The 18,388-nt window shown below is 53.1% G+C and overlaps 1 protein-coding gene across 1 annotated transcript in view; it reads left to right on the top strand.

The window, feature by feature from the left end:
- The window catches only part of PLEC (plectin), a gene marked incomplete at its 5' end in the record, with an annotated part of 129,157 nt that overhangs the window by 21,402 nt on the left and 89,367 nt on the right, over positions 1 to 18,388 (top strand). Inside the window, one exon of the mRNA XM_089665511.1 lies at positions 7,154 to 7,320. Coding sequence (XP_089521637.1) covers positions 7,154 to 7,320 — 167 coding nt within the window. The remainder of the gene's footprint in view (positions 1 to 7,153; positions 7,321 to 18,388) is intronic.

Here is an 18,388-nt window from a genome sequence, read left to right as displayed (position 1 = left end):
TGGGTCGGGTCAGGTGTGCCGGGGATATGGAGGGTCGGGTCAGGTGTGCCGGGGATATGGAGGGTCGGGTCAGGTCTACTGGGGATATGGTGGGTCGGGTCAGGTCTACTGGGGATATGGTGGGTCGGGTCAGGTGTGCCGGGGATATGGTGGGTCGGGTCAGGTGTGCCGGGGATATGGAGGGTCGGGTCAGGTGTGCCGGGGATATGGAGGGTCGGGTCAGGTCTAGTGGGGATATGGTGGGTCGGGTCAGGTGTGCCGGGGATATGGTGGGTCGGGTCAGGTGTGCCGGGGATATGGTGGGTCGGGTCAGGTGTGCCGGGGATATAGAGGGTCGGGTCAGGTGTGCCGGGGATATGGAGGGTCGGGTCAGGTGTGCCGGGGATATGGAGGGTCGGGTCAGGTGTGCCGGGGACATAGTGGGTCAGGTCTTCCGGGGATATGCTGTGTCTGTTGTCTTCTCTAACATGGTCTGCAGTTCCGTTCCAGAAAGGGATGTTTGTGTAGGCAGCTTCCTCTTCCCCTCGTTCTCTGGCATTTCCTGGCTCGGCTGGTCAGGCTGGCACACATTATGTACCCTGTGCAGCTGGTGTGATCCACAGTCTGCAGGGCGCGGTCCACAGTGACTCACCCCCCCCCCCCCTCCCGCCGCCACACTTATCATTTCCTGATTTGTTGGTGTAAAGAAGAGCGGGGAGGGGGGGGCGGGCTGCTGGAGTGCAGCATCTGCCATGTACATCATTTAATATAGATACTCAGTGATCAGAATAATGGACTCCTGCCTTGCATGGGAACATGACCCTCCAGACATTTTCATATATTCATCTGCATAAACAGAGACCTGTGACATCATCATTTGAGAACTGACTTCATAAGAACTTCTGAGAAAGTTGCTATTGTATCAGCGGGAGGCAGGCTTGGGGGGAGGTGGGCTTGATTGGTAGACTTGGGGGGAGGCGGGCTTGATTGGTAGACTTGGGGGGAGGCAGGCTTGATTGGTAGACTTGGGGGGAGGCAGGCTTGATTGGTAGACTTGGGGGTGGGGAGGCGGGCTTGATTGGTAGACTTGGGGGGAGGCGGGCTTGGTTGGTAGACTTGGGGGGAGGCGGGCTTAGTTGGTAGACTTGGGGGGGAGGCGGGCTTGATTGGTAGACTTGGGGGGAGGTGGGCTTGATTGGTAGATTTGGGGGGAGGCGGGCTTGATTGGTAGATTTGGGGGGAGGCGGGCTTGATTGGTAGATTTGGGGGGAGGCGGGCTTGATTGGTAGATTTGGGGGGAGGCGGGCTTGATTGGTAGATTTGGGGGGAGGCGGGCTTGATTGGCAGACTTGGGGGGAGGCGGGCTTGATTGGTAGACTTGGGGGGAGGCGGGCTTGATTGGCAGACTTGGGGGGAGGCGGGCTTGATTGGTAGATTTGGGGGGAAGGCAGGCTTGATTGGTAGACTTGGGGGGGGAGGCGGTTCTGGGTGGTAGACTTGGGGTGAAGTGGGTAAGGGTGGTAGACTTGGGGGGGGCGGTTCTGGGTGGTAGACATGGGGTGAAGTGGGTAAGGGATGGTAGACTTGGGGTGAGGTGGGTGTGGGTGGTAAATTTGGAGGGGGGGGCGCATTTGGGTGACTTGGGGTGAGGCGGGAAATAGTGGTAGACATGGGGGGAGGAGGGTAAGGGCTGTAGACTTGGTGAAGCGGGTAAGGGTGGAAGACTTGGGGGGGGGGGGGGGGGGAGGCATGTTTGGGTTGTAGACTTGGAGGAGATGCAGTTAGTTTTGGGCAGTAGACTTGGGGGGAGGAGGTTCTGGGTGGTAGACTTGGGGTGGAGCGAGTAAGGGGTGGTAGACGTGGGGTGAGGTGGGTAAGGGTGGAAGACTTGGGGTTAGGTGGTAGACTTGGGTGAGGCGGGTGTGAGTGGTAGACTTAGAGGGTGGGGGGGCGCATTTGGATGACTTGGGGTGAGGCGGGGAAAAGTGGTAGACTTGGGGTGAGGTGGGTGTGGATGATAGACTTGGGCGAAGCGGGTAAGGGTGGTAGACTTGGGGTGAGGTGGGTAAAGGTGGTAGACTTGGGGTGAGGCGGGTGTGAGTGGTAGACTTGGGGTGAGGTGGGTGTGGATGATAGACTTGGGCGAAGCGGGTAAGGGTGGTAGACTTGGGGTGAGGCGGGTAAAGGTGGTAGACTTGGGGTGAGGTGGGTGTGGATGATAGACTTGGGCGAAGCAGGTAAGGGTGGTAGACTTGGGGTGAGGTGGGTAAAGGTGGTAGACTTGGGGTGAGGCGGGTGTGAGTGGTAGACTTGGGGTGAGGTGGGTGTGGATGGTAGACTTGCGGGAAGCGGGTGTTGGTGGTAGACTTGGGGGAGGCACTTTTGGGTGGAAGATTTGGAGTGACACCTTAGAGAAAGACTCAGACATGGAGTCCATAGAATGGATTGGCAACATTGGGCATTTGTAAGCCACTGGAAACCTTCAAATCTACAGCCACCATCTAGGCAGCATTGGCCCACCATGGTACAGAAGGAGGGTTTCTGTTTTTCTGGCTATCTGTCCTAATAAACATACCAGTGTACAGGACTGGAGTCCCTGCCAGGACTATGAGGCAGTGTCACATGCATGTTGCAGATCACACACAGGGTGGATCATCCCAGAACACTTCCTGACGTACCCGACATATGACTAATGGATGACTCCGCTTCTTATTTTTATTATTTCTCTTTTCTGTGTTCATATGCTGAATAGTTTTGTTTTTGCTAAAAAATGTGAGGCACGTGGATCTGCACCCACGTGGCGGGTCACACATTCAGTATTCCGTGTCACAAGCTTTAGGACATTTTTTAATTTTGGAAGTCACATGTTTTGGAGATGCCCACTGAGGATGAGTGCTGGGAATCGGGGGTCTGGGAATATAATGAAGGGGTGTTGGCACGGACACCTATGATCAGAGGGATTGCTGCCATATTGCAGGAGACTGCTAGAGACTGATCTCCTATTACAAGAGGCTGTCTAAATAAACAAACTGCTGTCTGGGGGGGGGGGGGGGAGGTTAAAAAAAAAAAAAGGACACCCCACATCTGATCCCACACCTCGGCCCCTGTGTAGCACACTTTACTTTATAATGAGGCTCCTCAGAAACTGTTCTCCTGTTATGGGGAGACGGCTGTCCTGTTATGGGAGACGGCTGTCCTGTTATGGGAGACGGCTGTCCTGTTATGGGAGACGGCTGTCCTGTTATGGGAGACGGCTGTCCTGTTATGGGAGACGGCTGTCCTGTTATGGGAAGACGGCTGTCCTGTTATGGGAAGACGGCTGTCCTGTTATGGGAAGACGGCTGTCCTGTTATGGGAGACGGCTGTCCTGTTATGGGGAGACGGCTGTCCTGTTATGGGGAGACGGCTGTCCTGTTATGGGGAGACGGCTGTCCTGTTATGGGGAGACGGCTGTCCTGTTATGGGGAGACGGCTGTCCTGTTATGGGGAGACGGCTGTCCTGTTATGGGGAGACGGCTGTCCTGTTATGGGGAGACGGCTGTCCTGTTATGGGGAGACGGCTGTCCTGTTATGGGGAGACGGCTGTCCTGTTATGGGAGACGGCTGTCCTGTTATGGGAGACGGCTGTCCTGTTATGGGAGACGGCTGTCCTGTTATGGGAGGCGGCTGTCCTGTTATGGGGAGGCGGCTGTCCTGTTATGGGAGGCGGCTGTCCTGTTATGGGGAGGCGGCTGTCCTGTTATGGGGAGGCGGCTGTCCTGTTATGGGGAGGCGGCTGTCCTGTTATGGGGAGGCGGCTGTCCTGTTATGGGGAGGCGGCTGTCCTGTTATGGGGAGGCGGCTGTCCTGTTATGGGGAGGCGGCTGTCCTGTTATGGGGAGGCGGCTGTCCTGTTATGGGGAGGCGGCTGTCCTGTTATGGGGAGGCGGCTGTCCTGTTATGGGGAGGCGGCTGTCCTGTTATGGGGAGGCGGCTGTCCTGTTATGGGGAGGCGGCTGTCCTGTTATGGGGAGACGGCTGTCCTGTTAGGGGGAGACGGCTGTCCTGTTAGGGGGAGACGGCTGTCCTGTTAGGGGGAGACGGCTGTCCTGTTAGGGGGAGACGGCTGTCCTGTTAGGGGGAGACGGCTGTCCTGTTAGGGGGAGACGGCTGTCCTGTTAGGGGGAGACGGCTGTCCTGTTAGGGGGAGACGGCTGTCCTGTTAGGGGGAGACGGCTGTCCTGTTGGGGGGAGACGGCTGTCCTGTTGGGGGGAGACGGCTGTCCTGTTGGGGGGAGACGGCTGTCCTGTTGGGGGGAGACGGCTGTCCTGTTGGGGGGAGACGGCTGTCCTGTTGGGGGGAGACGGCTGTCGTCCTGTTAGGGGGAGACTGCTGTCGTCCTGTTAGGGGGAGACTGCTGTCGTCCTGTTAGGGGGAGACTGCTGTCGTCCTGTTAGGGGGAGACTGCTGTCGTCCTGTTAGGGGGAGACTGCGGCTGTCCTGTTAGGGGGAGACTGCGGCTGTCCTGTTAGGGGGAGACGGCGGCTGTCCTGTTAGGGGGAGACGGCTGCTGCCCTGTTAGGGGGAGACTGCTAGAGACTGCTCTTAAGTTACAGTTCTTATGGTACACAAGACTTCTAGTGACTGCTCTGTCTGCAAGAGGCTGCTTATGTTACTGGAGACTTCCAAAGGCCGTTACAGGAGTCTTCTAGAGATTGCTGTTGTGTTGCAGGAGATTGCGAGGGATGTCTCTCTTAATACAAGTGGTTGTTGGAGTTCGCTGTCTGGACTTGACTGATGGATCTTAATTTTGAAGAGATTACTCACCTGTCACTGAAGATATGCAGACACTGCTCTTAATTTACAGGTGACTGCTAGAGACTGTTCTTTTGGTACACAAGACTTCTACAGATTGCTCGTATGTTACTGGAGACCTATGGAGACTGCACTTATGTCAATGGAGACTAATAGAGACTGCTCTGTCTTCTAGAGGCTGCTAGAATGTTACAGGAGCTTAATAGAGACTACTTGGTCTGTGAGAGACTGCTTGGCTTATGTTATAGGAGACTTCTAGAGACTGCTTGGCTTATGTTATAGGAGACTTCTAGAGACTGCTTGGTTTATGTTATAGGAGACTTCTAGAGACTGCTTGGCTTATGTTATAGGAGACTTCTAGAGACTGCTTGGCTTATGTTATAGGAGACTTCTAGAGACCGCTCTTATTGTTACTGGAGATTAATAGAGACTGCTTGGCTTATTTTACAGGAGATTTCTACATAATGCTCTTATGTTGCAGGAGACTTCTAGAGACTGTGCTTATGTTACTGGAAATAGAGACTGCTTTGTCTGCTGTTTGGCATTTTTTACAGGAGACTTCTAGAGGCTGCTCTTGCGTTACTGGAGACTAATAGAGGCTGCTCTTTCTTTTAGAGGCTGCTCTTATAATACAGGAGACTGCTTATGTTACAGTAGATCTATAGACTGCTCAAATATTACAGGAGACTGCTGTTATGTTACAGGACACGTCTAGAGACTGCTCTTGTGCTACGGGAGACTTCTAGAGATCGCTGTTTTGTTACTGGAGACTTGAGAGACTTCTCTGTCTTTTTATAGGCTGCTCCTATGTTACGGGAGACTGCTCAAATGTTACGGGAGACTGCTCAAATGTTACGGGAGACTGCTCAAATGTTACGGGAGACTGCTCTTGGCCGACGGGAGACTGCTCTTGGCCGACGGGAGACTGCTCTTGGCCGACGGGAGACTGCTCAAATGTTACAGGAGACTGCTCTTGCCTTCTCCCATAATACGCAAGGTTGCTAGAGATTGCTCTTATGTTACAAGAGACTGCTAGAGACTCTTCTGGTTTAGGTGACTGCTCTCGTGTTATAGGAGACTTCCAGAGCCTGCTGACCGCACTTCTCCACATTGTTCAGTATCTGTGTCTCCCATTGTCTATTTAATTCCCCCCCCCCCCCGTACTCAGCTCTGTGTGTGGTCAGGTTTGTGGTCACAATGGGGACAGATTTGGGGAAGTGCTGCCATTGGCACGTTTAGGGAAGGATCTCCCGGTTTCGGGTTCCTGATCTGTACATTGCAGTCGCTGTCCTCTCTATAGAAGGTGATGGGCGTGGTGGCGCTCCGACCATGCGTGTAGTTAGGTGTGTGCGTGTCTGCGCGCTGGTGGTTCCATTCTGTGTCTCTGGGGGGAGGCAGGCTTGACTGGCAGACTTGGGGGGAGGCGGGCTTGAGTTGTAGACTTTGGGGGAGATGCGGTTTTGGGTGGTAGACTTGTTGGGGGGTGGATAAGGATGGTAGACTTGGGGGGAGGCGGGTCTGACTGGTAGACTTGGGGGGAGGCAGGCTTGATTGGTAGACTTGGGGGTGAGATGCGGTTTTGGGTGGTGGACTTGGGGGGGGGGGGGGGGGGGAGATGCGGTTTTGGGTGGTACACTTGGGGGGGGGGGGGGGAGAGTTTGCATTTTGGGGTAAAGCGGGTAAGGATGGTAGACTTCGGCTGAGGCGGGAAAGAGTGGTAGACTTGGGGGAGGCACATTTGGGTGGTAGACTTGGGGTGAGGTGGGTGTTGGTGGTAGACTTGGGGGGAGGCACATTTGGGTGGTAGACTTGGGGTGAAGAGGGTAAGGGTGGTAGACTTGGGGTGAGGTGGGTGTGGGTGGTAGACTTGGGGTGAGGTGGGTGTGGGTGGTAGACTTGGGGGAGGCACATTTGGGTGGTAGACTTGGGGTGAAGCGGGTGTGGGTGGTAGACTTGGGGTGAAGCGGGTGTGGGTGGTAGACTTGGGGTGAAGCGGGTGTGGGTGCTAGACTTGGGGTGAGGCGGGTGTGGGTGCTAGACTTGGGGTGAGGCGGGTGTGGGTGCTAGACTTGGGGTGAGGCGGGTGTGGGTGGTAGACTTGGGGTGAGGCGGGTGTGGGTGGTAGACTTGGGGTGAGGTGGGTGTGGGTGGTAGACTTGGGGTGAGGTGGGTGTGGGTGGTAGACTTGGGGTGAGGTGGGTGTGGGTGGTAGACTTGGGGTGAGGTGGGTGTGGGTGGTAGACTTGGGGTGAGGCGGGTGTGGGGTGGTAGACTTGGGCGTGGTGGCGCTCTGACCATGCGTGTAGTTAGGTGTGTGCGTGTCCATGCGCTGGCGGTTCCATTCCGCGTCTCTGACCTCTTTCTTTCCTCTGTTTCCAGATTTCGGACATTCAGGTCACCGGGCAGTCTGAGGACATGACAGCCAAAGAGAAGCTCCTCCTCTGGTCGCAGCGCATGACGGAAGGCTACCAGGGTCTGCGCTGCGACAACTTCACCAGCAACTGGCGGGACGGTCGCCTCTTCAACGCCGTCATTCACCGACACAAGTGAGTGCAATGGAACGTCGGCGTGGTCACCGTTCTTCTCGGCGCTGTCGCCGAGCGCCATCTATACCTCCAACCCATGTGCGGGAGAAGCACCTCGGGGGGGTATTCTGGGATTGGCTCATGGTTTCCAGCCCCGCCCCTTCTTGGCGAGGAATTTTATGCCCGGGGGGGCGCCGCAGATATGAGAAATTCTTTTCGTTTTCTGCTGGAGACTTGTCGGGGCGAGAATTGTGTCATCTTTAAGTAAGACAGCGGCGGGTGTGTCTGTTCCTGCTAATACCGCTGCGTACATTCAGTCCTGCAGAGCATCGCGCACAGCTCTAGCTGAGTCATGGGGCTTCTGCAGAGCATCTCTGCTGTAGAGGCATCGTGTGGCCTCTGCAGAGGGTCTCTCTGTCCGACCTCTGCAGTGGGTCTCTCTGTCCTTCTGCACCGTATTGCACTGAGAGAGACCCTCTGCAGAGGGAGGGCAGAGAGACCCTCTGCAGAGGGAGGGCAGAGAGACCCTCTGCAGAGTGTTTTGCTAGAAACATAACTGGTGCACCGATTTGAAAGAAATGCAGATTATTGCACCTGTCCCACGGCATTTAATATGGGCATGCATCCTACATTTCATCAGCAATGAATAGTCTGCAGGTCTCCCTATCACAGATCAGAACACACCTGCAGTACAGCAGGGTGCCGGTGGTCTGCAGAGCATTACACCAGAAATGCAGCAGGGTGCACGCGGTGATCTGCAGAGCATTACACCAGAAATGCAGCAGGGTGCACGCGGTGATCTGCAGAGCATTACACCAGAAATGCAGCAGGGTGCACGCGGTGATCTGCAGAGCATTACACCAGAAATACAGCTGGGTGCACGCGGTGATCTGCAGGGCATTACACCAGAAATGCAGCAGGGTGCACGCGGTGGTCTGCAGAGCATTACACCATAAATACAGCAGGGTGCACGCGGTGATCTGCAGAGCATTACACCAGAAATACAGCAGGGTGCACGCGGTGCTCTGCAGAGCATTACACCAGAAATACAGCTGGGTGCACGCGGTGATCTGCAGGGCATTACACCAGAAATACAGCAGGGTGCACACGGTGATCTGCAGAGCATTACACCAGAAATACAGCAGGGTGCACACGGTTATTTGCAGAACATTAAACCAGAAATCAGATGCTGATCTGCAGAGCATTACAGCAGGGTGCACATGGTGATCTGCAGAGCATTACACCCGAAATACAGCAGGGTGCACATGGTTAAGTGCGGAGCATTGCACCCTCAGAGCAGGGAGCACATAATGAAGTGCAGAGCATCGCACCCTCAGGATAGCAGGGTACACATGGTGAGGTGCGGAGCATCACGTCTATAACACACCAGGGTACGTATGGTGATATGCAGAGCATCACATCGTCTGTACACCGGGATACACATGGTGAGGTGCAAAACATCAGACCTACAGTACACCAAGGTACACATGGTAATCTACAGAGCATCGCACCAGCAATACAGCAGAGTACACATGGTGAGGTGCAGAGAACCACACCTTCAGTACAACAGAGTACACAGGATGAGGTAGTATGCCTGCAGGGAGCACACAGTGATCTGCAGAACATCTCTCCTGGGCTCTATAAAAGCTGAGTGGCGTCCTGGCACAGGCACTGTTAGGATTTGTTTTCATTCATGCTGTAGCACGAAATTTTCCACCAGCCAAGAACAATGCTGAGCCGGAGACAATGTGTGTTCTGTGTGCAAGTCTGTGCAGAGTGCAGTACCAGCCAGACTGTGGTCAGGAGTCTCTCCTACACCTATAGATCCCATATATATCTGACGTGACCTGTGCGGAGTACAGTACCAGCCAGACTGTGGTCAGGAGTCTCTCCTACACCTATAGATCCCATATATCTCTGACGTGACCTGTGCGGAGTACAGTACCAGCCAGACTGTGGTCAGGAGTCTCCCCTACACCTATAGATCCCATATATCTCCGACGTGACCTGTGCGGAGTACAGTACCAGCCAGACTGTGGTCAGGAGTCTCTCCTACACCTATAGATCCCATATATCTCTGACGTGACCTGTGCAGAGTACAGTACCAGCCAGACTGTGGTCAGGAGTCTCTCCTACACCTATAGATCCCATATATATCTGACGTGACCTGTGCGGAGTACAGTACCAGCCAGACTGTGGTCAGGAGTCTCCCCTACACCTATAGATCCCATATATCTCTGACGTGACCTGTGCGGAGTACAGTACCAGCCAGACTGTGGTCAGGAGTCTCTCCTACACCTATAGATCCCATATATCTCTGACGTGACCTGTGCAGAGTACAGTACCAGCCAGACTGTGGTCAGGAGTCTCTCCTACACCTATAGATCCCATATATATCTGACGTGACCTGTGCGGAGTACAGTACCAGCCAGACTGTGGTCAGGAGTCTCTCCTGCACCTATAGATCCCATATATCTCCGACGTGACCTGTGCGGAGTACAGTACCAGCCAGACTGTGGTCAGGAGTCTCTCTACACCTATAGATCCCATATATATCTCCTCCGTGACCTGTGAGGAGTACAGTACCAGCCAGACTGTGGTCAGGAGTCTCTCCTACACCTATAGATCCCATATATCTCTGACGTGACCTGTGCAGAGTACAGTACCAGCCAGACTGTGGTCAGGAGTCTCTCCTGCACCTATAGATCCCATATATCTCCGACGTGACCTGTGCGGAGTACAGTACCAGCCAGACTGTGGTCAGGAGTCTCTCCTACATCTATAGATCCCATATATCTCTGACGTGACCTGTGCAGAGTGCAGTACCGGCCAGACTGTGGTCAGGAGTCTCTCCTACACCTATAGATCCCATATATCTCCTCTGTGACCTGTGCGGAGTACAATACCAGCCAGACTGTGGTCAGGAGTCTCTCCTACACCTATAGATCCCATATATGTATATGATGTGTGTATGAATCCTAACAGGAACCCCTAAATATTTGTCAGCTCCCCCCCCCCTTTTTTTTTTTTTTTAATTTAAGTAGTCAAAAAATTGCAGTGACCCTTATAAACCAATCATTGACAGTCTGGGGGGTATTATATAAGTTGTAAAGGTGAGTGTCTCATCAATAATGGAAGGGGTTCTTTACGGTAAGAGCAGTGGAATGTCCTATCACAGGAGGTAGTAATGGAAACCACAGGAACCAAATGTGATATTTTGCATCTAATCTCTCTACTGTCATAGCTCTCAGGAGATACTCTGGGAATACGTTGATCTAGTTGGTGGTTGTGGACAAAACTGGCCCAGGGGTTTTATTTCAGCTGATCAGCTTGCCATGTCTGGGTTCCCTTTAGCTGTAGCAACCAATCACAGCCACTCGAAGGTCCTGTAGAGGAGCCAAACCAGTAAAAGAGGATTTGACATTTGATATTTTTCTTGGCTACTGGAGAGAGGAAGTTGAGGTTTGTCATATTGATCCCCAGGAGTCAGGAGGATAGACAGAACTATGTATATCACCCTATAACCTGGGGGTGCTCAACCTTTTGAAGAGCGAGGGCCACTTAGATTTGGTAACAATGAAATTAAATGGTTGGTCGCCCCTGTGGTTGGGATATGTGGTAAAAACATGTCTCAGCTATGGGGTTTTACGCCCCCCAAACCACAAATTTAAACGAGCCATTGCTGTCCTGAGCCCCCTATAAGGCTGCTTTCACATCGATGTGCTGCGGATTACCCGCACCACGAGAGCAGCACAGTGCACCAGCAGTTTTTCATGCAGGTTAGCTGCGTTTTGCCATAGACTGCTATTATATCTTACGGGTGCGGCACACTTTTTGAAAGCTCACCAAAGCTCCTGCATTTGGTTTGGGGTTGAGGGCCACATGTGACTCGCAGGCCGCGGGCTGAGCACCCCTTACCAAATTACTTCCAGACTGAATTAATATCCGTTCAAAGAGCAGACCAACCATACTTCCGATTGGAGAAAGATGAATTCTGAGTTTTTGGGTCTTAGCAGGCCAGAAATAAAGCCGATTAGGTCATCACAATTACGTTCTACTTTGGCAGGACCTTTACTGGGATTTGGTTGTAACCCCAGTAGCAATACAGAAGACACAATGCGTCCCATGTCATCCAATCAGAGAGCTTATTGTAACTTCTAACTTCAGGTAGAATGATGTCATCTGGAACCGAATTGTTGTGTGTAATACAAGCCGATGTTGGGTTGAGGAGGTAGTTGGGTTCCTGGTCTCAATGAGGTTCTTGCCTTGTGTGGTCTCCTACGTTGTGTTCCTTTTGGTTCTTCTCACGTTTATCTCTCACACCTCCCTGAGCTGGAGATGACTCTACCCCCCTGGCAAGTGTTGCCAGCTTAGCTGTACCATCTCTGGGCTGTACCACCTCTGGGCTGTACCCATAGTGTGTTCCTCTTTGTCAGATGGGGTGGAGATCCCACTCCTTCCACAGGTAGCCAGAGGCAACATATCGCAGCGTCTTCCTCCCTCCCTTATGTTCTCGTGCTTTCATTATTTTTTTTTTAATCACTGGATAACATGTAGAAGCATGGCGGAGTCGTCACGCCCAAAGCTTTAGATCTACACAGACACACACCCGACCCGTGGCAGACAATTGTGCTCCAACATCCCAGTGAAGAGTAGAACCATTGTGGAGGACACTTCGGAAAGTTCTGCTTGTGATGCCAAAGACCTTCCCTGACCCACCAGAGGGATTGCCGGTGCCAGGCGACATTTGTATCTCCTGGGGTTTGTCTTTTACCATCTCTGAATATGAAGTACCTGTGTAGTCTGCAGACAAAGGCTTAGGATGTAACTGGAGACCACAGAACGGAGGAGGGCCTCAAGGCGTTGTTGCTTTGGATGAGGAAACACCACGGGGAGATGCTGAGGAGCAAAGACTGAGAAGACTTGGAAGTTGGCTCCGTCTTTTGGTCGTCTTAACCCGACGTCTTGGGCATTATGAATCACGTTGAGCAGAAGAGGAGGAAGGTGAAGCAGAAGAGGACATCCAACCACCACCACGGCCATTCCCCGAGACGGCATACCCAACCACTGGACCGAGTGCTGATGCTCTGCGATGACCTCCCATCGGAGAATGGCTACGGTTCTTCTGAGCACTTGGAAATGGTCAATGGGTGTGAGACGGACCGCTCCAGCACCTACCTGGGATCCGTCTACTCCATCCGCTCGGAGCTCCAGCTGAAGGAAATGTATGATGGTCACTTTTCTGCTCTTCTTCGTCTTCTCTGTGTTTGTGGTCATGCATGGTGCTGGGGGTAGGGTGAGTGACGGGACACATTGGGGTGGGATGTTGGAAGTGGAAACCAGACACACAGCTGTCACATTCCTGAGTAGGAGTCGGCTGAGGTCTGGAGCCTCCCGTGGTCTGGAGCCTCCCGTGGTCTGGAGCCTCCCGTACACACGAACAGTCTCATATTATGCTGATGTGATGGATAGGAGAGCGTCTGCTGAAAATGAGGTCATTGTCACCAAAATCTTCAGGCTGGCACCTGATGAGACACAAATATGGAGTTACCACTGTTGGCTTGATTCTAAAGGTCCCCCACCTTTTATTACCTAGCCAGACATTGACCTGAACCAAGTGTACAGGGCGGGAGTCTGCACTTCACTGGCTGCATGCTTGTCCAAGTCACTGGCTCAATAGGAGCTCAAGACAGAGTGACAGCCTTGGATCCATGTTTGTGTTCTGTTCGGCATACAGTATGGTGTGCACTATGTGTTTTTGTTATGCACAGCATTCAGTACGATGTGTGTTGGAGTTCTCCTTGGCAGATTGTACAGTGCGCTCTGCATGGCATACAGTATGGTGCACATAGAAAGTATGTGATCTGAATGCATACAGAACAGTGCACACTGTGTTCTGTGCGGCATACAGTATGGTGTGCACTGTGTGTTCTGTGCGGCATACAGTATTGTGTGCACTGTGTGTGTGTTCTGCGCGGCATACAGTATTGTGTGCACTGTGTGTGCGTTCTGTGCGGCTTACAGTATGGTGTGCACTGTGTGTGTGTTCTGCGCGGCATACAGTATGGTGTGCACTGTGTGTGTGTTCTGCGCGGCATACAGTATGGTGTGCACTGTGTGTGTTCTGTGCGGCTTACAGTATGGTGTGCACTGTGTGTGTGTGTTCTGTGCGGCTTACAGTATGGTGTGCACTGTGTGTGTTCTGCGCGGCATACAGTATTGTGTGCACTGTGTGTGTTCTGTGCGGCTTACAGTATGGTGTGCACTGTGTGTGTGTTCTGCGCGGCATACAGTATGGTGTGCACTGTGTGTGTGTTCTGCGCGGCATACAGTATGGTGTGCACTGTGTGTGTGTTCTGTGCGGCTTACAGTATGGTGTGCACTGTGTGTGTGTGTTCTGTGCGGCTTACAGTATGGTGTGCACTGTGTGTGTTCTGCGCGGCATACAGTATTGTGTGCACTGTGTGTGTTCTGTGCGGCTTACAGTATGGTGTGCACTGTGTGTGTGTTCTGCGCGGCATACAGTATGGTGTGCACTGTGTGTGTGTTCTGTGCGGCTTACAGTATGGTGTGCACTGTGTGTGTGTTCTGTGCGGCTTACAGTATGGTGTGCACTGTGTGTGTGTTCTGTGCGGCTTACAGTATGGTGTGCCCTGTGTGGTTGTATTTAACATGGCATACAGTGTGATGCGTGCTGTGTTTGTGTTCTACTTGGCATATAGTATGATGCACCCTATGTATGTTTGTGTTCTGCATGGCATGCAGTATGGTACACGTTGCGTGTGTACTGCATGGCATACAGTATGGTGCGCATTGTGTTTGTATTCTGCACGGCATATAGCATGGTGTGAGTTGTGTTTTTGTATTCTGCACAGCATTCAGTATGGTGTGCATTGTGTGTCTGTGTTCTGCTCGGCACGCAGTACGGTGCGTGTTGTGTTCTTGTATTCTGCTCGGCACACAGTATGGTGCGTGTTGTGTGTTTGCGTTGTTTATACACGTACATTAACTCCTTCCCATCCCCAGGCAGGGCAGATTGGAAGCACACCGGTGTAACCCAACACCAGAGCTGTGTGAGTGAGGCACTGCGCCTGCGGGGGGTGATGAATATCTCCCCTGTATGGGCCCAGTGGCCCCGCTCATGACGTGTTTTTTTTTTTCTACTTAAAAAGGCAAGAAGAGGAGAGCAGGAGCCCAGAGCAAGACATTGAAAAAAGTTTTTTCATTTTGAAAATGATTCATCATGGACTAGAAAATGAAAACTTTATTTGTCTGTCTGCAGCCAGCCTGGACTGCCCCTACCCAGGGGTGGACTGACAACTCATGGGGCCCCCGGGCAATAAGGGATCATGGGGCCCATGTGTCCTCGCCCACACTCAAACCACACCCAAAAAAGCCTATAAAAGGTACCAGGGGCATTTCATGGGGCCCCCTACTGACCCCGGGCAGTGCCCGAAAGCTCGATTAGTCAGTCTGCCCCTACCTGTGAGAAGTGATCCCGCCTCCTCGTCCCCCTGCTCCTGTAACACTGCCTTTATCAGACTGTATCCGTATTTCATCTATTGCAATGGTTAGCACTTCTGCCTGGCAGTACTCGGGTCATTGGTTCGAATCCCAACCACGGCAGCACCTGCCTGGAGTTTGCATGTTCTCCCTGTGCCTGCGTGGGTTTCCTCTGGGTACTCCGCTTTCCTCCCACACTCCAAAGACATGCTTGGAGGTTAATTGGCTCCTGTCTAAATCATCCCTAGTATGTGTATGTATGAATGTGAGTTAGGGACCTTAGATTGTACGCCCCTCGGGGGCGGGGACTGATGTGAATGTACAATATATATGTAAAGTGCTGCGTACATTGATGGCGATATACAAAGTACCTGAAATATATAAATGTGGTGCCAACAGCTTGTGCGGCGCTCTACAAAATTCTTATATTTTTCCTTCTCTGCTTCCCTCCCCCCTTGTCAACACGCTACTAACATTTTTAAATTAATATGTTGTCATTGCACACACCTTGATCATATCACTGGATCTCTGTACTTCTCTAGGCAATGCAAGCAGATCGTGGCTGGTGGGAGGGGCCGGCAGGGAGCTGTTCATAGTTTCCTGAAAACATCACAGTCCCTGCCTCAGTGCTCCTCTGAGTCTGGAGGAGTGGGCGTTCCCAGGCAAGGTTGTATTTGCCTAGGCCAGGGGTAGGCAACCTGCGGCTCTCTAGCTGTTGCGGAACTACATTTCCCATGAGGCATTGCAAAGATGACAAACCTGACAGTTACAGCTATGACTTGCAGAGGCATGATGGAACTTGTAGTCCTGCAGCTCTCAGATTGCCTACCCCTGGCCTAGGCGATACCCACATGTGATGCTGAGCTGCCATAGCAGAACTGAAATCTGGTGAATGAAAGGGGTGGGGCCAGGGAGAGTCAGGCTGGGGAGGAAAGAGCTAGAGGATGCTGGACTTCCTCCAGCCAGGAAATGAGGCGGAGCTCTGTCTGACTTGGTGCAGCTTCTAATGCACATTGTGAGAAGCTCCCAGTGTGCGGTGACATCAGAGGAAGCCATTTCAGTCCAGGAGAGGAGCCGGTACACCTGTGCAAGACTGGAGGGGAGGAGCTGGTACACCTGTGCAAGACTGGAGGGGAGGAGCCGGTACACCTGTGCAAGACTGGAGGGGAGGAGCCGGTACACCTGTGCAAGACTGGAGGGGAGGAGCCGGTACACCTGTGCAAGACTGGAGGGGAGGAGCCGGTACACCTGTCCAAGACTGGAGGGGAGGAGCCGGTACACCTGTGCAAGACTGGAGGGGAGGAGCCGGTACACCTGTGCAAGACTGGAGGGGAGGAGCCGGTACACCTGTGCAAGACTGGAGGGGAGGAGCCGGTACACCTGTGCAAGACTGGAGGGGAGGAGCCGGTACACCTGTGCAAGACTGGAGGGGAGGAGCCGGTACACCTGTGCAAGACTGGAGGGGAGGAGCCGGTACACCTGTGCAAGACTGGAGGGGAGGAGCAGGTACACCTGTGCAAGACTGGAGGGGAGGAGCCGGTACACCTGTGCAAGACTGGAGGGGAGGAGCCGGTACACCTGTGCAAGACTGGAGGGGAGGAGCCGGTGCACCTGTGCAAGACTGAAGGGGAGGAGCCGGTGCGCCTGTGCAAGACTGAAGGGGAGGAGCCGGTGCGCCTGTGCAAGACTGAAGGGGAGGCCGGAGGTCGGATCTAGTTTGCTTTCATTGATTATAGGATCCCCGATAATTTCTGAGGTTTTGTGGAGTAGATGTTCTATGTACACCTGTCGGATGTCCCCTCCCCCTGTATACAGGTGTGCCGTATCCCATTCCCATCACAGGTGGGGGAGGGGTGAATAATGAATTATTGATGTGTACAGGTATGGCGGGAAGTGACGGGGATGACATTCATGTCTTTTAATGGTCAGATCCGAACCCCGGATGTCACATTGGGTGCAGAACACCTTTCCTGCGGGGGGAATAGAATAGCGCCGTGATTTTTTTTTTTCCCACGCATGCCGCTATACTTTCACTCCTCTGAAAAGCGATCTGTGGTATCACTTTTCAGAGGGCGTTTAACAAACAGCAAGGAGGAGATACGATGCCTCCACGCTGCTTGCTTTACCAGTATGTTAACTCACCGCACGGAAACGCACACGGTTTTCAGGGCGGTTGCGGCACAGCCCCAATCCGATGGCCACACCCCCTGCCAGAAGCAACGCGCCGTTTCGTTTTCGCCATGAAGCAAAGCATCGCGCCCCCAGCACGTGGATAGCCCTGAGCAGCTGCATGCCGAAGCTTAGGTGGGCGGGCATTCAGCTGCTCCCACCTGGTTGCTAAGCATACAATAACTGCAGCCTGAATGCCAGCATCCTAGCAACCAGAAGGGAGGGCTGCAATAATGGGGGGGGGCATGCACAGTGTCTATGGGACGCGGTATAGGAAGATATAGAATCTGGTAGAGTCATCGGAGGGCGTCCCCGTTACCATGGAAGCAGCTTTTTCCTGCTTGTTTGGTGGGTTGCCACGGTAACTGAGATAACAGCCAGAGGTTGTACTGACTGTTGACTGCTTCCTCCTCTGTGGGTTGCCATGGAAATCAGATCACCGTCCGAAGATCGGCTTCCAAATGTTTCCTCCTCGTGGTTGGGTTGTGTGGGGTTGCCATGGCAACAGAGCCCTCCAGAGATCGTACCGACTTTTGCATGTTTCTTCTTGTTTGATGGATTGTGCGTGTGGGTGCGTTACCATGGAAACCAGGGCGGCAGTCGGAGATCGTACCAGCTTTTGAAAGTTTCCGCTTCTTCGGTGGAACGCGGATGGGTTGTCACGGTAACCAGGACAACATCCGGACCTTGCGTCGGCTTTTTGAATATTTTCGCAGCTTCTTTGGCGGATGGTTGATGGGTTGCCGTAGTAACAGCCACCGAAGATCGTACTGACCTTGTGATTGTTTCCAGTTACGGCCAATATGGCCGCCTCAGGCAATTTCCTAGGCATGCACCCGATACTCTACATATATTAATCAGCAAGGTCCACCCGGGACCCCTCCACCCGGGACCCCTCCACCCGGGACCCTTCCACCCGGGACCCTTCCACCCGGGACCCTCCACCCGGGACCCTCCCATACAATCACGAATCTGTTTGCAGTGTGGGGGAAAACAAGTGATAGACCGCGAAGAGCCCATAAAAACCGCTCGCCTGAGCTTCCATTATTGCCACCGAGAGACCTGTGAGCGTGCAGCAATGTGTCCTCCGAAACCACGTGTGCCACGTGTGTCTATTCAGCATATGTTCCAGGAGGTGGCAGCGGCCAAGGCATGCGCGTGCCTAATCCACCCAGGTCTGTGCCTGTTGGTTGGCTGCTTTATTCTCCCGAAAACCCAGAAGATTTCTTGGTCATCTGTGTCCCCGCTGGAGAGATTCATCCTCTCTACCTGTCCTAGTGACTATTGTCACCGAGAGCCTTGGAAATACCAAATGTACGGTTTGTTTTTAGAGCAAGAGGTAGAGGGAAATCCTCCAATGGGGACACCTGTTCTGGTATAGTCTCTGGTATCATGTCTGCAGTCTCTGACCATCTCC

This window comes from Staurois parvus, unplaced genomic scaffold, assembly GCF_062004578.1.
Source record: "Staurois parvus isolate SC_StPar_1 unplaced genomic scaffold, SC_StPar_1.0 ptg002225l, whole genome shotgun sequence".
In the NCBI taxonomy this organism is placed as follows: Eukaryota; Metazoa; Chordata; class Amphibia; order Anura; family Ranidae; genus Staurois; species Staurois parvus.
The sequence above is the reverse complement of the archived record's forward strand: the minus strand, read 5'-3'. Positions and strand labels throughout refer to the sequence as shown.